The sequence below is a fragment of the Cordyceps militaris genome (genome assembly GCF_000225605.1).
Source record: "Cordyceps militaris CM01 unplaced genomic scaffold CCM_S00001, whole genome shotgun sequence".
NCBI classification, from domain to species: domain Eukaryota; kingdom Fungi; phylum Ascomycota; class Sordariomycetes; order Hypocreales; family Cordycipitaceae; genus Cordyceps; species Cordyceps militaris.
The window spans coordinates 5664291-5687614 of NW_006271969.1; the positions used below are offsets into that span (position 1 = coordinate 5664291).

The following is a 23324-nucleotide window of genomic DNA, read 5'->3' on the forward strand; positions in this document are numbered from 1 at the left end:
TCTAGATTGCCCATTCTACAAGACATGACGAGAGCCTATATGGGCGCAATTTTTGCGCAATATTGTCCCAAATTCCCGGGACAGCATATTCAGCCAGGAAGGGCTTTACTCTTAGCAACAAAGTATGCCCTGTTTTTTTTTTGCAATATCAATTGCAAATATTGTCCACTTCTACCAAGTCTGAATAGGGTGCGGACCTCCGTCAATTGCAGGTTGTGGTTGCCAAACTTGTCAACGACGACTGAAGAATTAGCGCTTCTATGCAACATGGAGAACCCCTAGTAGCACGCTCTCAAGCTAAGCGTTGTCTAAAGTATTACAGCGAATCAAGGTCGGGTGAAAGTCTTCAAAATGGGCGCAAGGCGAAGCTATAAAGTCAATCACCTGGAGCCTCTATATGAGGTGCCTCTAAATACTCCGTGTTGCTGTTCGTCTCAGCCAGTCTCTACGTTTTGGATAACTTCCACGTAACCAGTTCCCGCCGTCATGTCACGGGCCCTCCCAAAGCCAGTTCTCGGTATTTCTTGCAATGAAGAGTCCTCTGGACGGCTACTTGGCGAGGCTTCCAACTTGGTAGCCGCTATCAAACGCCACGGCGATGTGTTTCTCTGTTTCGTGACTAGATCAACCACTCTGGTTCCGCAACAACTAGGTCTTTAGTATACCCTTTGGTAACCCGGTAGTCATCCTCGCCGATGCCCATGAGACGCGAGACATTCTTGTGAACAAGAGTGCCGACTTGACCGTACCGTCTTTGTAAGCAACCTCCTTCTCCCAATCATCTGCCAAGGCCAGCGGCCCGGCCCGGTGCGATTCCCAATGCTGGCCCGAGCAACAGCTTTGGCATGGGGCTTCGTTCGTGCTTTGGCAAGGGGCTGGCATACATGAGAATTTGCCTGCTGCTTGTTAGTGCGATTTGGAACTTTGAGCTGATGGGATGCCCGGACGAGCTTTCAAGCAATTTTGGGAAGTTTGATGTCGTGTGCAAGCCGCAGCAGACATATGTGCGAGGCGGAGTTGTAGGGGCGTAGATGCTATCCTAGAGCTGCTTTTTTTTTTTTCAAAATATTGTGGCGGGCAATATGTTGACTTGTTGTCATTGAAGGTCGATTCATGTTTTTCTTGCCACTCTATGCGCATGCTCCTGTTCTGACAACCTGCATGCTGATGATGCTGCTGCCATGTTCAAATTAGGTCGGCAGGATAACCCCCAGGGCCGGGCAAACTTCGGTTAAACCGCCGATAAATCAGGCTAGGCTATAGTTAGTACAGTACTAAGGTAGGTAGCCATTGATTCAGCTGCTTTCTTGGCGCATCCGCACCGCAAGCTTCAGCCACCGTTGGAGCTACCGAGCAATCCGAGCTTCACGAGCATCCATCACCTGATTGCCTTGGTAGGCACGACTAATGCCTGCCTGACCACTCCAAGCTCAGTCCCAACAACGCCCTCTCCGCAAATTGTTTCTCCTGGAGCGAGGCAGCTTGCATGTTTTCCTGACAACTTCTCGCTTCCGTGCTCAAAATTTCAACCCTCTCGCATCCCACTCCCCGCCGCACTGTCAGCAACCTTGCATCCCCCTCTCAGCTCCAAAACAAGTCCTCCTCCTGTGCTCTTCCGCCGCGACCATGAGCCAGGAAGACATTCCCGGCCCAGGCGCAGCTCCGGGGCTCGCCGACGGCCTCGACGGCTCGACACGAAAGCCGGCGTCCCGGACCGCCGCCCAGCATCCCTCCGGCAAGGTCGGTCACGGCGCCGTCGTCAAGTTTGTGCGCGGTCTTGCCTTTGCGGTGTATTTTTGGTCCTGCACCTTGGTGTACGTTGAACATATCTCTCTTCGAGGCTTCCGGGATTTTCGGTAAAAAATAAGCTCGTGCGCAGCTAGCTAACGTGTCCCGTCGCAGCATTGGCGTCACGCAGCTCATCGGCGCACCCCTGTATTTCGTCAACAGGGACATGTTTTACGCCTGGATGGCCATGACGAAGCAGCAATTCGCCCTCGTCATCACTGTTATGACCAGGATCTGGGGGCGGACCATCATTCGCGTCAGCGGCGACGAGTCTGTGGCTGGGCAGATCAAGACGATGTCAGACGGCACTGTTCAATTTGACTTTCCTGAGCGCATGGTTCTGATCGCCAATCATCAGGTGAGATAGACTTCTCTATAGACGAAGCTGTTCTGTCCCAGACACTAACTTCTTGCAGATTTATACAGATTGGCTATACCTGTGGTGGGTTGGCTACGCCAATCGCGTTGCCATGCATGGCCATATCTACATCATTCTCAAAGACTCTCTTCGCTGGATCCCGATCATGGGCACTGGCATGATGTTTTTTGGATTTATTTTCATGTCGCGCAAGATGGCAACGGACCGCCCGCGCATCGCCCACCGTCTACAGAAGCTTCGTGAGCTCAAGACTGACCCCAACGGGAAGAGCTATTACGATCCCATGTGGCTTCTTTTGTTCCCAGAGGGAACCAACTTATCCTCCAACGGTAGGCGTAAATCGTCCTCTTGGGCGGCCAAAAACGACCTCAAGGATCCTGAACACGTCATGCTACCCCGAAGCACCGGCACATTCTTCTGTCTCAATGAGCTGAAGGGTTCGGTCGAATATGTTTATGATTGCACTGTTGCCTATGAAGGTATCAAGTACGTCCACATCCTCATTCATCATAGCCAGTACCTCGCGAGCATGTCACTAATCTGCCTCTGCAACATAGACGTGGTGAATATGGAGAAGAGTTCTTTACCCTCAGTGGCACCTACTTTGCCGGTCGCCCTCCCAAGTCTGTCAACTTCCACTGGAGGAGATTCCGCCTTGCTGATATCCCGCTCGATGATCCAAAGGAGTTTGAGGAGTGGCTTCGCAACGAATGGTACAAGAAGGATGAACTCATTGAGGTGTATCTGAAAGAAGGCCGCTTCCCTCCTTTGCCTGGCTCATCGACTCCGTATGTCGAGACAGAGGTCAAGACCAAATCGCCCTTCGAGATTCTGCAGATTTTTGCCGTTTTGGGCATCGTTGCTCTCATGTGGAATAACGTCCAGAAGTTGTATACGGCTGCCACCAAAATGCTTCGGTGAGCGCCGGCACTGGACAATTTTCACCTTGCCCGCTCTTTGACTTGCTTCTGGTTTTTCCTCTTTGAACAGATTATTTGCCTCCCTTTCTGGGTACAAATGCGCGACCTGAAATCGGATGAGGGGCTCCGGTGATTCATCATTTTTGTGCACCGTCGTCATGTGGGCTGCAGCTTTTATTGTGGATGGTCTCTGATGATTCACAAAGCATCGCGTCGTCAAATGACATGGAAGGCACTATCTCTGATTGCAGTTCGTCTTGCTGCCACGAGCCGCACCCGAGAAGCGTTTCGTGCGGAGCTGGAAGTTGAAGCCGGTACTCTGACGGACAGTGGTCATCCATAACGTCTATGATCTTGAGAGTCATGCCTGGCGAATCACTTTTAGACATGTCTCTGGTTGACAATATCTGTGGTGAAGTGCTCCAGTCGGACTCGGAGGATGAGATGTTGATCGGCTTCTCCTTGTGGCCATGTGTGCGAAGCTTTGACTGAGCCTTGAATAGTTGATGGCGGTTTCCACTGGGATAGTGCTTCTTTGGTCGACTCAGCCGCATACCGCCACGTGAATAGGAAAAGACGGTGGGGGACTGCGAGTCTGTGCCGTTGACAGTGGCGCATGGTGATGTGAGACTGGGTGGCATGCTCTCCGCCATGGCAAGTGAACGAGTTCGCTTTGTCATGGTGGGAGGGAAGCTATGAAGATGGGAGAGGATATCTGGGTTGGTGCGATGGATGACCATATACCACCACAACAAGGGGGACAGGAACAAGACAAGACAGATGGCAGGGCAGGGAGGGTGTTGGCAAAGGGCCGAGAGAGAGAGGTAGATGTGCACTTTTGTGGGGTCTTGGGTAGGTTGGGGCAGTCCTTGGGATGCTTGGGAAATATATGGAAAGAGATCAGGTATATGGACAAGACGATAGAGAAATGGCAGAAGAAGAGGAAATGGAAGAAGAGGAGGGTGGGAGGGTATTTATGTGCGGGCGAAAGACTTGGTCAGCCTGCTGCTAGCCAATCAGAGGCCAGACCAGCCAACGCATGGCACGCCTCGCAGCTCGTCATCCCCTCCGGTTTTGCCAAACGACACTGATTTTGTTCTTTTTAGCGATATATCCACGAATTCAGCCATGTTCATGTTATACCAGCGTTATTGATGTTCTGGGATACCCGGGTTGAGTCATGATGGCATCCTCTTGCGGCTCACTTACACCAGGTGCTCCATGCGCGGCGTTTGAAGTTCGACGATGTTTTAAATGTCATATTTCGAACCCCCAATTTTTCGCGCCAACTTTTGTCAAATCTCCGAGACTCAAACTTGTAAGTTGGCATGGTTGCGTGGCTGTCAAGTTTGTTCATTCGTAATGGCGACTGTCGATACCAGAGTCTTGAAAGTGGCCACGGGCGGATTCTGCGAACTCCAGTTGTATGCTCGCAAATAAGGTACTTTTGAAAGTGTTTCGGCGGTACCACTCTTAGCACATGTAGCAGGCGTGATTACAGTATATGTAATGAGCAGTATGGGCGAAATTGACCGTCTGCCCTGTTAGTGTGTCTGGATGGGCTCTGGCAAGTCTGAGGCCCATGACGAGGGTACGCGCCCAGATTGACGGCCAACGCAGCACCGCATTCAGAAAATGTAATTTTAAGGCGTTCAGATTCTTTTTATGCATATCTAATTATAATTCCGAAATTTTCAGTCTCTGTTTATTGTAATTGTGCCCGACAACGCTGTCATGGTGTCCCGTGTAGCAACACCTGTAGTTGGATGACGGGGAGATGGTGGCTTAGGCGGGCGGATCTCATAATTGCAGGCGGCAAAGCCACACCCGCTTCATCTCACTAGCCACACAGATAATGCACATCAGATAACTTGCTGTTGTACCAGTATTCACCCACATCAATGCATCGAATTGATCACTGTCCTTGACCAATCTTCGACCATACTACTGCTCTTCTACATTTCCCTGCGACATGCCTGCACGTAAGCGCGGCAGCGCCGTTGCCAATGGCACCGACAACGCTGAGCCCGTCGCGAAGCGGCGCTCATCGCGACAGGCCGCGGCAGCAACCGCGTCAAAAGGCGCAGCAGAGGCGGATCCCGCCGTGAATCTGGACACGACACGGTCTGCAGACCCAGCGCCGACCAACCCTCCAAAAAAGGCCGCAGCCAAGGTGTCGTTGTCCTCGCAAGCAAAAGCTGGCGGAAAGGAGTCGGCGACCACTGAGGACGCCAAGCTGAAGCCGCCCAAGGTCTCCAAGCAGGCTGCCTCTTCTGCTGCCGCGAAACCTGACAAGAAGGGGAGCAAAAAGACAAAGGCCGCCAAGCATAATGAGGAAAAGGGCGCCGGCCGAGCAGGCTCGGAGGATCCCGACGTGGACTCGATACCGGCCGTGAACCCAGACGCGCCGAAGCACGAGGGCGAGTGGTACTGGTTGCTGAAGGCAGAGCCGGAGACACGCATGGAAAATGGCCATGATGTGAGGTTCTCGATAGATGACCTGAGGGCCAAGACGAAGCCCGAGGGATGGGATGGTAGGTCATCTATAAGATCTAGGGGATAGAGCTGCCGCTAACATGTCATTTGTATAGGCATCCGCGCATATCCTGGTATGAAAGATGATTCGTCTTGTTCGTCTTAATCTAGAACCCGGAATTCTAACATGTATGCAGCGCGAAACAACATGAGAAACATGAACGTCGGCGACAAGGCCTTCTTTTACCACTCCAATTGCAAGGAGCCTGGCATTGTCGGCATCATGGAGATTGTCAAGGAATTCTCCGAGGACAGTAAGTACTATGCGCGACTTGTTCTCACCCTTGGCCATGTTCCCTAACACGGGGATGCAGAGAGCGCCAGACGCCCCGGCACGCCGTACTACGACCCCTCCTCGACCAAGGACAAGCCCAAGTGGGATCTGGTGCATGTCGAGTTTCGCAAAAAGTTTGCCGTGCCCATCTACCTCAAGGAGCTGCGCACCATGGGCGCGGCCGGCGGTCCGCTGCAGGAGATGCAGATGCTCAAGCTCGGACGGCTCAGCGTGAGCAAGGTGAGCGCGGGGGAGTGGAAGACGCTGTGCGAGCTCGCCGACAAAAAGGCCAAGGAGGCGGGTTTGGAGCATGAGGAATAATGATGGAGCGTTGGTGGTTTTGTGTGCATGTATTGCCTTGGAACCATCTCGTTGTTGAAGACGAAGCGACCAATTCGGGGGAACCCTGTCCTGCAACCTTGTACGAATTTGTTTGTTGGATTACCGCGTATGAAATGATTGAATATCTGTATATAATTTAACATGTTCTCCATGAATTCAGAGTATCATTTTTCCTGATTTATCCTACTATCCTGGTCAAATCTTCCAATGATTCTTGTTCTTTTCCGAGTCTTGTTTAGGTTACTAGAGCTTCGAGAGACAAAGGCCGGGATAGCACCTCTTCTCGCCTAAAATTCTGAATAAGTAGGATGGGAATTTTTTTAGGGAAAATATTACATACAAGTAACCCTAGTCCAGGCTGGTGAATGCCACGGTGCTCCGGGGTGCTCTTCTGGCAGCACCGCCGTACAGTGGGGATATACTGTGCGGAGGAGCGCGCAGCACCGTTTTAGCGCTGGTTCGCAGCGCTCAGCCCCCTGGTTTGCTGTCAGGGCGGCGCCATGACGATGATTTCCCAAGCGAAGTTCTGTCCTCTGTTCATCATCCCACCCGGTCATTAAAGCCGCTCTTTTTTGGCACCTTTCTCTTTCCTTTTTTCCATTCTTTCGTTCTTGATTGTTGCTACTTGCTACGCGAACACGGCCGGCCTTTTTGATTCCATTCATATACGTCTTTATTCCAGACTTGTATCTAGTCCAAGTCTTAATCTCAGCTCTGCGTCTTCTCACTCCAGATCCACCACAACGCCCTCTCTCAGTTTCATATATCAGTCTTCTTGGCTTTAACGACTCACGCCATATTCATCCATTCGCTCTTTCAGATGAGCCATATCGGAACAAGAAACCATCTATAAAACAAGCACAACCTCGGACGCTCTGATTCCCATCTCACTCACTCGCTGAGCTCGACTACCCATCTTTTTTGCAGAGCCTCGCTTCCGTCAACTCCATCGCTATGCGGCTAAGCTGGGCGCTTGGCCTCGGCCGCGTCGAATCCGTCGACTACTATGCCGGCGTCCTTGTGCCTCTGGAGGAGGCTCATCTGCACAGCCACTCGGCCCGCACGGGCCGCGTGGAATTCGAGGCTCGCGACTTTGCGCTCGACGACGACGACGACGACGACGACGTTGACGCAACCGGCGCCGGCAAGCATCGCGGCGACGAGGAGCGCGAGGGCATGCTCGAGATGGACGCCGCCGAGTACAGCATCGACGGCCTGCGCAAGGCGATGCGCGACGGTCGCCGCGGCCAGTGGAGCGCATACGAGATCAAGTCCAAGCTCATCAACAAGGCCATCCAGGACATTGGCATGGGCTCGTACAACTGGCAGCTCTTTGTCCTCTGCGGCTTCGGCTGGTTCGCGGACAATCTCTGGCTGCAGGGCGTCTCGCTCACGCTGCCCTCCCTGTCGGCCGAGTTTGGCATCGACGAAAAGACGGTGCGCTACACGACCAGCGCCTGCTTCGTCGGTCTCTCCGTGGGCAGCTTCCTCTGGGGCATCGGATCCGACTTCTTCGGCCGCCGCATTGCCTTTAACCTGACGTTGCTCATCACCAGCGTCTTTGGCGTCATGGCTGCCTATGCGCAGACCTGGGGCGGCGTCTGCTTCTTCTTCGCCGCCTTTGGCTTTGGTGTCGGCGGGAATCTGCCCGTCGACGGCGCGCTGTTCCTCGAGTTCCTCCCTGACGCGTCGAGCTCTCTGCTCACACTCTTGTCTGTCTGGTGGCCCATTGGCCAGCTGGTCTCGTCTCTCGCAGCTTGGTACTTTATTGCCCATTGGCCTGTTGAGCAGGGGTGGCGCTACTTCATCGTCACCATTGGCATCGCCACGTTTGCCATGTTTATTGTCCGCTTCTTCATTTTCCACCTACTCGAGTCTCCAAAGTTTCTCCTAAACAAGGGTCGCCAGAACGAAGCTGTGGCAGTCATTCACGCCTTGGCGTACAGGAACGGCTGCAAGACCTGGCTCACATCGGCCATTCTCGACGAGGTCGCTGCCGAGGACTACCAGCGCGCCGGCTCCTCTTCTACTCAACAGCAATTTAAAACTACCCCCACCACGAACGCTCTCGTGGCCAAGTTGAAGGGGTTCTCGGCCGACCGAATCCGGCCTCTATTCCAGACCAAGACACTTGGTCTCGCCACTGCGTTGATTTGGTTCTGCTGGGCCAGTATTGGCATGGGCTACCCCCTCTTCAACGCATTCTTACCCCAATACTTTGCTCGTACCAACGGCGCCCAAGACGGCGGCGTACCGTCCGAGACATCCCCCATCTCCGACGTAACCTACCGCAACTATGCCATCACGTCCATCATGGGCGTGCCCGGCAGTATCCTTGCCGCCTATCTCGTCGACCACCCTTCGCCGTTCCTCGGCCGCCGCGGGACTCTGGCAAGTTCCACCTTGCTCTCTGCCATTTTCCTCTTCTTCTTTGTCCTGTTTGGCACCACCCCCACCTCGCAGCTCTTCTTCTCCTGCGTGGAAGCCTTTAGCCAGAACATCATGTACGGCGTCTTGTATGCCTTTACGCCCGAAATCTTTCCCGCGCCGGTGCGAGGAGCGGGCAGCGGCATGGCTAGTTTCTTGAACCGCGTGACGGGTCTCATGGCACCCTTGCTGGCCGCCAACATGCCTGGCGATAGCGCCAGCGCTCCCATCTACTTATCCGCAGTGCTTATTCTCGCGGCGTTTGTGGCCATGTGCCTGATTCCCATTGAGACGCGAGGGGCACAGCGTCTATGAGCAACTCTTTCACAACACAGTCCAGGCGATAGATAGAAAGCTTGTACATTATGGGCCCATAATCCGAGATGTAGACCTTCTTGTGGTGTTGCCATGAGAAAATGTATGATAGAGGCAAATACCCACGGAGTAAATGGCTCCAGTTCATTTTTGTTACTTGGCTGGGCGTCATTATAGTTTTACAAAGCACATTGGATAGAATACATTATACATCATAACACTATGCAACCTCTCGTCGGGCCTGCTCCTCAATTTTGTTACATTCTCATCTAGCTGTACATTTACAACATGTCTCATCTATTCCCCTTGGCGCCCGCGGGCGCATCCGAGCGTCTCTTTTTAAACGAATTCCCCAGCGCATCCTTGACCATGGGATCCGAGCGAATGGTATTGTTGATGAGCCACTCGCGCATCTTTGTGCGCATCTTGGCGGCCATGTCGGCGTCGCCCTTGAACGGGGTAAGCTCCATGTCGATGAGGCGGGCGGCGTCGGCGTCCATCTGGCGCGTGAGGCCCTCGAGGCGCAGCAGGCTGTCGTCGAGGGCCTTTTGCTCGTTGTCGACGGCCTTATCGGCGTGCGGGTCGATCTGGGCGAGCACGAGGGGTCCCATCTGCGAGAGCGCAATGTACACGGTGAGGGTGACCTTGCGGGCAAGATGGACGAGCTCAAACGGCAGGTACGGCGGCAGGCCGGCGACGCGCGTGAGCACGGTGTTGAGGGCGAGGAGCGGCGCCGGGAACGTGGGCCGCGTCGCGACCGTCAGCTCGAGCAGGCAGAGCGCGACGAGCAGCAGCCAGCGCCAAAACGTGGCAAAGTCCATGTAGCCGAGCAGCCCAAAGACGTAGACGGTGGCGGCGGCAATGCCGTAGTACGGCAGCAGGTTATACACGACGCCGTGCGTGACAAAGTCGCGGACCGTGGTGCATGTGGTCCACGCGAGCATGGACGGGCCGAAGCGCTCGTACGCGTACCGCTTGGCCGCGTCCTGCAGCGTGTCGCTCGCCGTCTTGAGGTGGATGAAGAAGGCCGCCGAGCCGTCGGCGGTGCCGCCGCCACCGGCAGCAGCACCCATCTTGTCAGGGTGGTGCAGCGCGGCGAGCCGCCGGAAGCGCGACTTGATGTCGCGGTCCACCGCCGTCACGGGGATGCCGAGCTCCGTGTAGAACGAGGGCGCGCTGCGCAGGTCGTAGTGAGCCTCGTAGATGGTGTAGAGCAGGTACGTGGCCACGACGAGGATGTGAATCGTGTTGCGGTGGGACGTGTATCGCGGCGAGCCCGACGCGGGCTTGGGGTCGCCGGCGCGAACTGTCAGGCCATAGTAGATGGACTGTATAATGGACGTCGCGATCTGTTTTTATTTGGTTTCAAAAGATGCAAAGTTAGCAGCTGGTTCAGCAAAACAGAGATGATGGGGGAAATGCGCGGGGCGCTGGCATCGCGCGGGTAGGAAGCGCCCAGCACGTGTGGCTGCATGTCATTGCACGTACACCAGGAAGGAAGGCCCAGCCTATGAGGGATAGGAACTGGGACATTTTTGAAGAGATTTTGGCAACTCCCCAGGGGTTTGGATTATCCAAATATGAGCTGCATGCGCCGCAGAAATCGTGGTTGATGCGAGGTAGAAAGAGTCTGGTTCCATGAACGGTGAAAGGACAAGTGTTCCAGCAGGTTGGCGTGTATCCGTTCAGGGCCCGCCCTTGGCTACCTCGTACCTTAGACAACACCACAACGGCGCTACGAGCACCAATCAATTTTCTGCCCTTTGTCAGGCCCAAAATGCAGAGCATTATTTGCCGTGTATAACAATAACAAGTTTCATTGAGAAAGAATTCTATGAGGAATCAGAAAAGAAGAAAAGTATAAAGTACATCGATGAAGCAGCAGGAGACAAAATTTGCGTTAGCCGTTTTGTTCAGCATCAGGCGCAATGAAAGTGATCGTCACTTCCAATAGTCCCCATCAAGCCAAGCTGGCTTCAATCTTCAAACTCCATCCCTTTCGAATAAGAAAACGCGTAGAATCGTCGTTGCAGTAAGAAAATGCCCAAATTCACCTCGTGCTCGAGAGTCTGCTCCCAAGGATGCCACAGGGTGAGCTGCATCAAATGGTTGTCCAAATGTTGTCTGTATAACGCCGTCGGCCCACGAAACGCTGCCGATCATGATGTCCTAACAAATCCCATCAATTTATTAAATATCTGCGTCCCCTTTTGTCACGTTAGATGTGCCGTTTCCGCGCCTTCTGTTGGCTTAGCCAAAGCTGGCCTTCCACTTCTCCCAGAAATGGCCCGATTCGACTTCGCAGCTCTCGCGGCCAGTATTGGAGCAGCCTGCAAACATGGCGACAAAGTCACCCTCCTGGTATTGCTCGCCAAGCGTCGGCTTCGAGTAAGAAGCAAACGTGCGCTGAGGAACGAGGGCCAGTTTCGACAGAATGGTTGGGTGCCACTGCACAATGTGTTCCTGTATCAACGCTTTAGCAAGTGTGGTCATGATTTACGCCACATTTTCCTTACCAGTGCATGTCTCTCGGCTTTCTGGAAGTTGTAACTCCGGTAGAGAGGGTCAAGCCAGGTCTCGAGGAAGAACTTTGCCCATTCTCCATTACGAAGAATAATGTTGTTATGCACTATACCAGACTTGTCTTGCGACAGAATGACGTCAATATGATCTCCGCGTAGGTGACCAAATGTCTTGATGATGCTGTCTGGCGGTACAACGGGTTGCCCACGGATCATCAGGGACTCCAGCTGCTTCGATTGCAGCACAAGATCCTCGAGCGATCGCGACGGGTTCATAATGTAGGCATCTTGGTCGAGGTACCAAACGAATTTGCAGTCCGGGAATTTGGCGAGCGCATGGCGGGTGGCCATCAATTTCGTCCAAGTCGTGGGAGCTCCGGCAGTGTCGTACTGGTCGGCTTCGGTGATGATCGTCTTGTACCCTTTGTTCTGGTATGAGCTTCTAGCATATTGGGTCGATTCTTGCTACTGAGTACGTACCATGTCTCGAAGCATATTCTTCTCTATTCTCGCGGATCGTCTTGAGATAGCTGGCGCTGTACTGCTTCGTGTCGAGAACAGTCACCAAAACGACGGTCGGCGTCCCAGCAGGCTGACGTTCATGGTACGGGCTCTGTTTGCTGGGTTTGAAAACCAGATAGAGCACCAGTATGCAGGCCAACAGTCCGAGGGCAATTGTTCTTAACCGCCCACGGCGAAGGACAGGCAGCTGGCCAGATCTAGGGCGGAATGGTGGGGGATTCGAGCTTTTGCGCGGGGGGTACGCAAAATGCATTGTGACGTCGGTGAGGCGCCCACGTTGGGAACAGTATCGCTTTCGAAGACGGCTTCCAAGAGCTATGAGTTGAGGAGAGCGAGCGTCGCGGTCCCGTGCGGCGCAGTGTTGTTGGTTTGGAGACCGGTTTGGAGAGGTTCTTGAAGGTCCCCTGGTAACGAGTGACAGCTGTAGAAGCACCGCGGTTCAAAATCTGTTCAGAAAACTCCGTCGTCGGATGACGCTCACGTTCCAGATGCGTCGTCTCGCCTTGTCAAAGGAAGATCTTGCGGTTTTTTACCCGCCTGCGCGTCGATGGCGCGATTTGTCCGGGCAGGCGAGGGAATCTGTCGGCAGGGGTCCAAAGAGAGATTCAACGGCGAAAAATGGCAGTCGCAAGCGGCAGGTAACGTGCCTTACGTGGAATACCCCTGGAGTGGGTAGAAAATAGCCCGTGAGCTCGACGAGCAGAAGAATTAATTCCCTGCTTGACACTGTCTGTCTCTTGGGAAAGGTCTTTCAACCCCCTGGACGCTGCCCTCGATTACCAGTAGAGCCACGTTCCGCTCGGCGCCGGATCCACAATGCGCCGAGCCGTCTTTTGCACTCCTTTTTCAGTGAGTCTAATCTCACTACGCGCTGCGAGCCTTAAAATAAGTAAGCGACTTCGGTCGCCTTATCGAGTTTCTTAAATCAGAGAAATTTCAATCTTATTGAATAGGTCAAAGCTATACAGTTTTTCTGGTAGACTAGCAGCGGCTCATGGCCCTACAAGTGCTCGTTGGCCGTCTACCTAGTCGCTTCCAAGCAACGGCTTACAATTTATTAGTAGCACAACTCAGTCGCAAAAGCGAAGCATATACCAGCTTGTGTCAAGCAATCACCCACGGTTTTGTACTGGTGTGTACCTGGTAGATCGCTGAGGCGCAGAATACAGAATGCATCCTTTACCTAAGCTACGGGCTGGTCAACTCCATCTCGCCGTGAAGAACGCAGAAGCCAAAACGGTTTCCGGTCCAAGCATCGATGGAGCATCAATCTTTGCACACAGACTAGTCGGCTCGATGCGGAAAAGCAAACTTCGAGACAACTTAAGAGTGTGCAGGCACCGCAGACGAGCCACAGTAAAGGGGGACGCGTGTCACGTTGGGATGAATAATGCAAACAGAGTAGAAGGTCTTGCCATTCTATCTATGAGTGAGGTTGGTGGTACACCGGGTTGGGCTGATGAATACATCCATCTCCCGTAAATCTGGTTCCAAGCAACGATTCCACGTAGCTCACCTTAGTCTTCGTCCACATCAATGACTCTGTCTCGCATGTCCAATAGCACGCGGGCGCTCAGGGACCGAACCAGTTTCCAGATGCCTTTCAAAGCAGCAAATGCGCCCAGGAGTACAAACAAAAGACTGAGGTTTTCAACACGACCGCGGCCCGTGCCACGGCGTCGACCACCGCCGCCAACGCCGGTCCCTCGTAGCTGCCACCAATGCCACGGTGACATGAACAGCATCGATTTGACCAGGCCGACAATTCCTAGAGAGAAGAAGCCCTTGACGAAGTGTTCAATCCACGTTGGTGGATCTTCGAAAGGCACATCCCAGTGGTCTTCGTCTGCGGTTAATGCGTCGCCGATGGTGCCAAAGGGGTCGAGCCATAAGTTGAATGCTGGATCGGCGATGAAGCCGAGGATAAAAATGCCAAATGCAAACAGTAGTAGGGTGAGGAGGGCTTGTGTAAGCTTGCTGCTGAGAAGCGACGCCCAATCTAGTCTTGTGAGCTTGTATTTGTAGCCACATGTCGGACAGTGCCAGAAATTCCGTTCTTGCAACGGATTGGAAGCTCGCCAGGCGTGCAAGCAGCCTTGGTGGACGTATTTCTGCGTTCCTTTGCACTTGCAGGGCGACAACAATCGGCCCAGGGCCGGGTCTTCAGAAACATACGTCGGTCGCCCAGTTTGTGACGCGTCGGCATACTGCGGCTCGACAGTATCGAGGCAGATTCGACAAGTGCGAGGGCCGTAGTGACTACTGTTCTCAGCTCGCGGTTGCGAAGAAGTGGTGGTCCGTTGTCGCGTTTCACCATCTTGTGTAGCGTTATTCCTCGTCGCGGAGCTCCAGCTCCAGGATTGCGGCTCCATGATGGGCAAATTTACCCTTGGATGGGATGTGCGTCGATGGTTGCAAAGATGTGCCAGTGAGCAAGATCCTGCCAAGCGGCCACTGCAGCGGGGATGCTTCCCATAATATGCTGTCAAGAAGGTATAAGGGGGGGCACTGCGGCCATCGTCCTCGAAGACACTATGGCATCACAAGAAGGCGGGAAAAGCGGACGGGTGCGAGTGGCCAGAAAAAGCCACCTCAGCAATTCTCTGGTTTGAAGAGTAGGATTCTGTGGCGGAGCGAGTAAAAATGTCCGCAGGTACGGCGGAGTGCGAGCTCCATTGGCAGGTGGGTCGGATCTCGGCAGAACCTATCTTCCGGTGTTCCTCCGGCGAGCTTGACGCGCAGGTCACCGTGCCTGGAGGTGTTGTGTACTGCAGACGGAGCTCCCCAGCCTGCCACCAGCCCTTCAAACAGCATCAATCCGTCGAGAAACATCACGACTTGCGCGCCTGTCACGATTTGCACGATATTGAAAATCTGCCGAAGCTATGGCGGACAGATACTCTTTCTCCCTCACTACATTCTCGCCCAGGTAAGCCAAACCAACCAAGCCTTCATTGGGCGCAACTAACATCTGAATAGCGGCAAGCTGGTGCAAATCGGTACGTGCGAATAGTCAATGGCCTCTCCAAGGTCTTGAGGACGTGAATAGCGAATAATTTGCTGGGTCTTGTGCATGCTGCTAACGATGCGCATAGAGTATGCTTTGAACGCAGTCAACCAAGGCATCACTGCCCTGGGTATCAAAGGTGCGAAATTTGAGCTCAACTTGGCGCACAAGGCATGCTAACTCGTACTCAGCTACCAACGGCATCGTCCTCGCTACCGAGAAGAAGTCGTCCTCACCCCTAGCCGATCAGAGCTCGCTCTCCAAGATTAGCAACATTACGCCCAACATTGGCACTGTATACTCGGGCATGGGCCCTGACTACAGAGTGCTAGTCGACCGCGCACGCAAGGTTTCACACACTGGGTACAAGAGGATCTACAACGAGTATCCTCCCACCCGTATATTGGTTCAAGACGTTGCCCGCGTCATGCAGGAAGCCACCCAGTCTGCGGGCGTTCGGCCGTATGGTGTCAGCATGCTCATTGCCGGTTGGGACGATGGCATTGAACCTGAGGATACTGAGGAGGCTGCTCCCCAGACCGGCGAGAAGAAGACCAACAAGAAGACGGGCGGTATTCACAAGGGCGGCCCCATGCTGTACCAGGTCGATCCCACGGGCAGTTATTTCCCGTGGAAGGCCACGGCTATTGGCAAGAGTGCGACAAAGGCCAAGACGTTCTTGGAGAAGAGATACTCGGAAGAGCTGGAGCTTGAAGATGCAATCCACATTGCTCTACTCACTCTCAAGGATAACATTGAGGGCGAAATGAATGGCGACTCTATTGAAATCGGTATGTTCTAAAAGTACACTAGTGTTGAGTCGTGCTAATTATTGCCAGGCATCGTTGGACCCCCTGCCGACCATTTGTTAGGTCTCGAAGGTGTCGAAGGGGCCACTGGTCCTCGGTTCCGCAAGCTCACGCCGCAAGAAATTGAGGATTACCTGACGAGTCTATAAGTGCAGACAAGCTGCAAGGCGGGAGACAGAAATGCTTGTACATTAGGTAGTCTGACGGCTTAATCCATATCACATTCCGAGTCATCAGAATCCGGGTCCTCATAATCGGGGTCATTATCATTCGAGTCATCACAATCCGGTTCATTATCATCCGAGTCATTATCATCCGAGTCATCACAATCCGAGTCTGTTGGGTCCTCGGATTCCACTGACCGCTGAGGTAGTTGTACTGGCAAATAGACAGGCATCCATGGCTGATGGGGTGTTTCTACTGGTAGGGGTGTTTGTAGTGATACTTTAACAATGATGAATGATGTCTGCGGGCCGGCCGCGACTCCAACGATAGAACCCTGTGGCAGGCAAATTTCGAGCCTTGTCCACCTCTTCAGCACCTGGAAGGAGGGGAGTCCTAGCTGGCCGTTTTCGTTGTTGCCTACAACGTACACTTCGCCTCGTTTTGTCAGCGCGATGGCGTGAGTTTCACCCAGCGCAAAGTCTTGAATCTCTGCGAAGTCCCCAATCTTGGCCTCGTTTGGAACTGCGCTTAGTTTCGGTATGAAAGGCCCGTGCTTGCTCCTCGACGGCGGATGTTGTCCCCATATGTATACAGCCCCCGGTTCGGTGACGGCTGCAGTCGCATAACTGCACGCGGCGATGGACAGCACCCGTGGCATCCGTCCGTACTGCGGGCTCTGGACGGGTGCGAACTTTCCGCCCGGGCTGTTGCATTCGGCTGTCAGCAAGGTTTTCGGGTGTTTGGGGGGCGGTAGCTCTATGGGATAATGGACACACCTTTCCAGGCTAACCTTGCGACCGAGGGCAGCAGGGAAGCGTGCATCTCCCATGGTTGACACGGTGCCCAGGTCGTCCAGAACAGCAAAGCCCGTATCAAATGCCACAGCTTGGCGAATTGGCCGTGGGAAGCTCCAAATGTCCTTCTCAATCCCTCCCTTGATAATTCTTTCTATCTCTGGGTAATTATCGACCAAGGTGAGACTGTCGCCATTTCCCCTCAAGACGGCCGAGGCGGCTTGCTGAGCCAGGCTCGGGTTGGGAAAATAGCCAGCGATATGAATCCTTCGGTCGATTTCGACTGAAGTAGAGACGACGAGTTAGACGACAATGGTATGTATGTCGAGTTTGTGCAATACAAACCTATCGTATAAGCGAGCCTGGAAACGGGCTTGCCGATCTTGGTCCCTTCAGCCAACTTGATGAAACAAGGAAAATCTATCGGTTCACGGACAGCAGTCCCAAATTGGAGTTGGCCCCATGCGTTGCAGCCGGTGCCATATAATTCCATATTTTGAGGACAAGCTGAGGTTGCAGGTTGGATGGTGATGGTGTTTGCTGGTGATGGTGATGTGCTGGTAATGGGAATGGTTGACGCGTGCGGATGAATCACAAGTCTGTGTCGGGCCACTGTAACTATGTGCCTACCTTAGCATTGCACCCGATGGTTATTACTCGGATACCGAAAACGCGGCCGGGCAACGGGCAACTGCTTATTGCGGCTGCCCTGACGTTGAAAAAACGAATTGATAAGAGGAGCATCTTGTTTTATTCAGGTTATAGGTACCTAGGTAGGTACCTAGTCACCAGCATCCATGCTCCCCCCTCCCCCGCGACGAGCACAGCAAAAACAGTGGCTTTTACAATTACGCTAAAGGTGACTACTGATATAAAGCATAAAACGAACGTCGCGATTTTAATATTACAAGAAACAGTCTAATTTGATAGAGCCTTCTCTGCAAATATTATCCTTTCCTTGCTTATTCGTTGCCACCTTCTTCAGGTCCAAGGGCTTCTCCAAAAGCCAGCCTCATCTCGTGCCCACAATATGTAAATTCCCGACCGTCACCCAAGCACACGCATTCACAATTCACAACAGCGTGATTCACGGCTGTATCTCATGTTACTCTCACTCCGTTCCCCGTACTCAATTTGTGTATAATTTGAAGCAGCCTACCGCCCCTGCGTTGCCGCCCCCTGTCTCGCGACATTATCTCGCAATATCGGTTCTTCTGCCCAACCTCGATCCCGAGCCTGCTTTGACGCTATACAGCGATGCCTTCTCTTGGATCTATTCATGAACTTTGATTCTTCTTGCGTGATATTATTTTCTCTGTCCTTGTGCGGCCGGTTGCACATGGTACATGTCGCGAAACCGCGCGTCTACTCGATTGTTATCCGCATCAAGCCAGCTTCAAAGGGTGCAGCGGTAGTCCAGTAGTCAAGATGCAATCCTATTCGGACCATAAAGTAGGCGGCATTCCTCCGGCCAGTGCCGATGGCCTCGATCTGACCATGGAGGACGCCCCTTTCCGCGCTTCTAGAGCCTACCAACTCGAGATGTTGCAAATGAGCCTCAAGGAGAATGTAATCGTTGCTGTAAGAAAGTTCTAGCAATTTCAATCAAACGCTCTGCTGATTTTACTTCAAGATGGATACCGGAAGCGGCAAGACCCAAATGTAAGTCCCTGACGATACAGATAGTTTCCATTTCAAGCGTCTAAACATGATCAGTGCCATTCTCCGCATACGAGCGCAGCTTGAATCCTCATCGGACCAAAAGGTACTTTCTATACATATATCCCCCACTGTTAGTGCTACTATCTAACTGATGATAGTTGATTTGGTTTCTAGCCCCGACTGTGCTTCTCTGTGCTCAGCAGGTCGCGGCCATCAGGATGGAAATACCCTCCATTTCCATTCGATTGATCGTCGGAAACGACAATGTTCACACTTGGGGCGCCTCAACGTGGAAATCCCTGTTGAGTGGAACTCAGGCAGTCGTGTCTACATATCAAGTTCTTCTCGACGCCTTGGATCATGCGTTTGTCAAGCTGGACGGTCTGTCCCTCCTGATCTTTGACGAAGGCAAGTCTGCATCCACGCACTGACATTGGGAGACTAACAATCGACAGCACACAACTGCGTCGGATCTCACCCTGGCGGGAAAATAATGAACCACTTTTACCATTACCAAACGACGCCGCAGGAGGCCGCCAACAGCTCTGCTCGGCCGGCGATATTGGGTCTAACTGCTACGCCAAGCATGCAAGCTCACATCACCGGCGTCGAGAAGCTCGAAAAGGTGCTCGATGCAAAATGTGTTTCGCCGTCGCTTCATCGTGAAGAATTGTTGCGCCATGTCAAACGGCCGCAACTCAGAATAATCGAATGCGAATCTACCTCAACGGAGCACTACACAGAGTCCATGACCTCGCTACGGCAGGAATGCGTAAAGATGGACATTTTGGAAGATCCATATGTTATCTCGCTTCGCACGCAAAATACGGATAGGAGCATGCGACGTCTGCAAAGGGTCATGGCTGAGCAAAAGACTTGGTCCCGGCTGCAGGTATCGAGCCTTCTGAACCGGTCCCGAACGATTCGGAATGTGTTGGGTCCATGGGCGGCTGACTTTTACATCTGGAGATCGAAACATACCTTTCTCCAGAATCTCGAATCCGTGGTTCCTTCTCTGGATGGCTGGATTCCAGAAGAAAAGCTTTACATTGCGAGAGTCTTGCAGGACATTGCCGCCCTCGAGCCCACACCACGCCCAATCGGCCAGGACAGCGTCTCGGACAAGGTTCACTTGCTGCTGCGCGAGCTACTTACATTCCAGGGCGACGTCATCGGTATTATCTTTGTCACGGAGCGTGCCACGGCGGCTGTGCTGGCGGCGCTCCTTCGCTCGATACCGGGTATTCGAGACCGGTATCAGATAGGTTGCATGGTCGGGACCTCGAATAATCAGCTTAGAAAGCGCAGCCTGTACGAGTTCTTTGGTTCCAACGATCTTCAAACATTGCACGAGTTTCGAGAGGGCACGATCAATCTCCTCGTGGCCACGGCAGTTCTGGAGGAGGGCATCGACGTGCCGGCGTGCAATCTGGTCATCTGCTTCGATAGCCCGCAGTCGCCGAAATCCTTCATCCAACGGCGCGGGCGAGCCCGAATGCAAGACTCGACATTGCTTCTCTTTACCCACAAAGAATCTTCCATCATCGACGAGTGGGCAGTCTTTGAGGAGGAAATACAGAAGCTGTGCCAGGATTCCGAGCGTGAACACCAGCACTTGCAGACTCTGGAGCGTCTTGACGAGGGTATAGACTTTTGCTTCCGGGTGCCGTATACTGGAGCTCGACTCGACCATGATAATGCCAAGCAGCATTTGGAGCACTTTTGCCGTGTCATTTCATCAAGGCAATACACAGATGGCCGTCCGGACTATGTTACCAAGCTCACAGAAGGCGACCATGGCCTGGCCATTACCGCCCAGGTCTTTCTACCAGCTTCGCTGCCACCCAAACTCAGAGTCTTTCAATCATCCCGCTCTTGGCTATCAGAAGCCAACGCTATGAAGGATGCGGCTTTCCAGGCCTATCTGGCCCTCTTCCACGCTGGTTTGGTGAATAAGAATCTGCTGCCACTAGAGATTAACATTGACCTCGAGGTGGAAAGCCGGGCCGCCATTATCGGTGTCCAGCCGTTGCTGGAGCCATGGGCTGAAGTAGCAGCTGCGTGGTCTGAGGGAGATTTTCGATGGGCGTACACAGTACAGGTTCGCGGACCAGATGACGTTTTTTTCGGAGACTACACCATGACGCTGCCCGTTGAGCTCGGTCCGCTGCGCCCAGCGAATTTATATCTCGACTACAATACTGCGTGCAGGCTGGAATTCTCGCCTCCTCGACGTATTCCGACATCGGAAGCAAACGAAATGGAAGATCACACCTCGACGCTCATTGGCCTTCACTTTTGCCATCGCTGGCCAATGACGGAAGGGCCCCATGTCATCAAGTTGACTTCGCACGACGATTCCCTCAACCTTGCTGGCATTGGAAATCGGCCATTTGACGCAGACTCAGCGGCCGTCTCAAGTAGAGACTATCTAATTCGTGATCGCAGCCAGGCGCCGTCCCGGTATCTCAGCGACCTCCCGGTCAAGCCGCCCATGAACATGGTGCAGCGTCCCTTCAGGGACTATGAAGTGGCGCCAGAGGAGCCCTATCTGAATTTGCTGCGGTGGACTCGCCGTACCGATTTTCTTCATCCGATCAAAGTCGATCCAGAGACGCAAATTCTGAGCCAAAAGCAGTATGCTTCTGTGCTGCCAGTATCCTACGCTACGATGGATAGCATTCACATTAAGCACGCCCGATTTGGAATGCTGGTTCCATCCATTGTCCATATAATCGAGACGATGCTCATTGTACGGCAGCTCTCAGTCACACTTCTTGATCCGCTCGGCATTTCGGACTATTTTCTACTGAGAGACGCCATCAGCGCGAGGAGCGCAATGGAACCCACGCACTACGAACGGCTCGAGTTCCTGGGTGACTCCATACTCAAGTATTGTGCCAGCATGCAAGCTGCGGTAACAAGTAAGACTGCCGATTTCAAGCAGGAATTTCTGAACTAACAATGTTTTCCAGATTTGGATTGGTCTGAAGGCTACCTATCTAAATACAAGGAGCGACTGATAGCCAATTCAAGACTCTCACGGGCTGCTGTCGAGACTGGGTTGTCAAGATTCATACTGTCAATGCCCTTTACAGGTCAAAAGTGGCGTCCTTTCCATCTCGAAACTGTCCTGGCCGGCAAAATGAAACCAAGTCCCAAGCGCAACCTGTCGACAAAGGTACTTGCCGACGTCGTCGAGGCGCTGATTGGCGTAGCTTACACGGTCGGCGGTATTCCCAAAACTATTCAGTGTCTGTCAATATTCATCACAGAGTGCGATTGGATGGATCCAAGCGACTGTAGGGAGGAATTCTTCTCATGTGCGCCAAGTCATGGTGTGAATTCTTCCTACTTGCATGTTCTTGAGGAACTGGTTGGCTATTCATTCACCAAGAAGTCTCTTCTCCTCGAGGCCACAACGCACGCATCCTACATTGGCGACATTTTTGGGCGGAGCTGGGAACGGCTGGAATTTATCGGAGATTCGATTCTTGACTACATCATTGTCAACAAGCTCATCAACCATACGCCGCCACTGGCACATTCGCAGATGCACATTATAAAAACCGCCATGGTCAACATGGATTTCCTGGCCTTTATCAGCCTCGAGGAGCATGAGCTCTCGCAAACTGAGTCGTTTGTGACGGAGAGCGGGACGGTGCTCACGGAGAACAAGCACACTGCTCTGTGGAAATTCATCAGGCACTCCTCGAGCGGCATCGGGCCAGCGCAGCTGGAAACGGCGAAGCGACACGTGCAGTTCCGCGGCGCGATTCTGCGCGCGATCCGCGACGGCGACCACTACCCGTGGCACATCCTCATCAAGCTGCACGCGAGCAAGTTCTACTCGGACCTGGTCGAGGCCGTGGTCGGCGCCCTCTGGGTCGACTCGGGCTCGCTGGCACCGTGCGAGGCGTTTCTCGCGCGCGTCGGCATCCTGCCGTACCTGGACCGCGTCCTCGCCGACGGCGTGCACATGCAGCACCCTAAGGAAGAGCTCGGGAAGCTGGCACAGGCGAGAACAGTGGTCTATAACATTGACGAGGTCCTGGATGACGAAGGCGGCAAGACGTACAGCTGCAGGCTGGTTGTCGGCGGCGTCGAGGTCGGGTCGGGCCGCGGCGGGCTGACGGCGGAGGAAGTGAGAGTGGGAGCCGCGACGGAGGCGGTCGCCTATCTCAAAGCGGAGGCGGCCTTTCAAGCTGACGATGAAGTAGCAGATGCTTAAGAAGGGGCCGATTTTGGCCTAAACCATGGGAACTTGAAGATGGATTTTCGGGGCGCATTTTGCGCATGATATACCAAATGTTGCTGAACTTGGCTTACACACCTCATGCTTCCTATTCACACAGATTTTGCTTACAATCCTTTTATTACTTGTATTTCTGTTCATTGGTGCTTTTTGAGTTCATCCAAGATAATGTCCACCATCCACCGTAGCGTGTCCGACATGTCCGGATCCAGCGCACCACCCTCTGGCACCACGATGCCCTCGTCCCGCAGCACGTCCTCGCGGTACCTGCCCTCGACATTTCCGTCCTCAAACAGCCACGCGTGCTCCTCGACGTAGTTAGGCCACACGATTTCGTCGACGTATCCGGGCGGGTCCTTCCAGAAGCCCTCGAGCGTCACGTAGCCGTCGCGGGCCTCGCGGCGCGCCTTGGCCCGCGCGTACGAGGCGCGCAGCAGCACCTTGACGTCGAGCGACGGCGCGAGCTCCGTCATCGACCGCGAGTACAGGAGGAAGCCGTCAAACAGGCACAGGCGCAGGCGCGCGGCGCGCAGCGGGTGCGAGGCGGGGAGGGCCGCCGCCGCCCGGGCCTTGAGCGCGGCGACGAGCCCGTCTGGCACAGGGCAGTG

At 53.6% G+C, this 23324-nt stretch overlaps 10 protein-coding genes across 10 annotated transcripts; 6 read left to right on the top strand and 4 right to left on the bottom strand.

Annotated features, from left to right (window-relative positions):
• Positions 1-351: 351 nt before the first annotated feature.
• On the top strand, positions 352-1031 carry CCM_01744 (Cytochrome P450; the record flags this gene model as incomplete). The annotated part of the gene is made up of 4 exons (XM_006666899.1): positions 352-427; positions 476-600; positions 653-731; positions 796-1031. 4 exons carry the CDS (start codon positions 352-354, stop codon positions 1029-1031), a joined length of 516 nt encoding a protein of 171 aa, XP_006666962.1.
• Positions 1032-1626: 595 nt separating this feature from the next.
• Positions 1627-3088, top strand: CCM_01745 (acyltransferase, putative; the record flags this gene model as incomplete). Its single annotated transcript, XM_006666900.1, has 4 exons — positions 1627-1814; positions 1903-2146; positions 2205-2653; positions 2725-3088. The coding sequence occupies 4 exons, from the start codon at positions 1627-1629 to the stop codon at positions 3086-3088; spliced, it is 1245 nt and encodes a 414-aa protein (XP_006666963.1).
• A 1971-nt stretch (positions 3089-5059) lies between these two features.
• On the top strand, positions 5060-6217 carry CCM_01746 (AT DNA binding protein; the record flags this gene model as incomplete). The annotated part of the gene is made up of 4 exons (XM_006666901.1): positions 5060-5621; positions 5679-5717; positions 5760-5876; positions 5937-6217. The coding sequence occupies 4 exons, from the start codon at positions 5060-5062 to the stop codon at positions 6215-6217; spliced, it is 999 nt and encodes a 332-aa protein (XP_006666964.1).
• Positions 6218-7192: 975 nt separating this feature from the next.
• CCM_01747 (sugar transporter) lies at positions 7193-8980 on the top strand (the record flags this gene model as incomplete). Its single annotated transcript, XM_006666902.1, has 1 exon — positions 7193-8980. The coding sequence occupies one exon, from the start codon at positions 7193-7195 to the stop codon at positions 8978-8980; it is 1788 nt and encodes a 595-aa protein (XP_006666965.1).
• Positions 8981-9273: 293 nt separating this feature from the next.
• On the bottom strand, positions 9274-10513 carry CCM_01748 (membrane associated DnaJ chaperone, putative; the record flags this gene model as incomplete). Its single annotated transcript, XM_006666903.1, has 2 exons — positions 9274-10308; positions 10469-10513. The coding sequence occupies 2 exons, from the start codon at positions 10511-10513 to the stop codon at positions 9274-9276; spliced, it is 1080 nt and encodes a 359-aa protein (XP_006666966.1).
• Positions 10514-11230: 717 nt separating this feature from the next.
• CCM_01749 (alpha-1,6-mannosyltransferase subunit, putative) lies at positions 11231-12277 on the bottom strand (the record flags this gene model as incomplete). Its single annotated transcript, XM_006666904.1, has 3 exons — positions 11231-11443; positions 11497-11924; positions 11983-12277. 3 exons carry the CDS (start codon positions 12275-12277, stop codon positions 11231-11233), a joined length of 936 nt encoding a protein of 311 aa, XP_006666967.1.
• A 1264-nt stretch (positions 12278-13541) lies between these two features.
• Positions 13542-14396, bottom strand: CCM_01750 (RING finger domain protein; the record flags this gene model as incomplete). Its single annotated transcript, XM_006666905.1, has 1 exon — positions 13542-14396. The coding sequence occupies one exon, from the start codon at positions 14394-14396 to the stop codon at positions 13542-13544; it is 855 nt and encodes a 284-aa protein (XP_006666968.1).
• A 513-nt stretch (positions 14397-14909) lies between these two features.
• CCM_01751 (proteasome subunit alpha type 2) lies at positions 14910-15989 on the top strand (the record flags this gene model as incomplete). Its single annotated transcript, XM_006666906.1, has 5 exons — positions 14910-14953; positions 15004-15023; positions 15120-15170; positions 15223-15822; positions 15871-15989. 5 exons carry the CDS (start codon positions 14910-14912, stop codon positions 15987-15989), a joined length of 834 nt encoding a protein of 277 aa, XP_006666969.1.
• Positions 15990-16048: 59 nt separating this feature from the next.
• On the bottom strand, positions 16049-17292 carry CCM_01752 (Regulator of chromosome condensation/beta-lactamase-inhibitor protein II; the record flags this gene model as incomplete). Its single annotated transcript, XM_006666907.1, has 3 exons — positions 16049-16709; positions 16782-17082; positions 17145-17292. The coding sequence occupies 3 exons, from the start codon at positions 17290-17292 to the stop codon at positions 16049-16051; spliced, it is 1110 nt and encodes a 369-aa protein (XP_006666970.1).
• Positions 17293-18227: 935 nt separating this feature from the next.
• On the top strand, positions 18228-22692 carry CCM_01753 (RNA helicase/RNAse III, putative; the record flags this gene model as incomplete). The annotated part of the gene is made up of 6 exons (XM_006666908.1): positions 18228-18380; positions 18433-18461; positions 18516-18564; positions 18620-18842; positions 18917-21385; positions 21437-22692. 6 exons carry the CDS (start codon positions 18228-18230, stop codon positions 22690-22692), a joined length of 4179 nt encoding a protein of 1392 aa, XP_006666971.1.
• Positions 22693-23324: the final 632 nt, after the last annotated feature.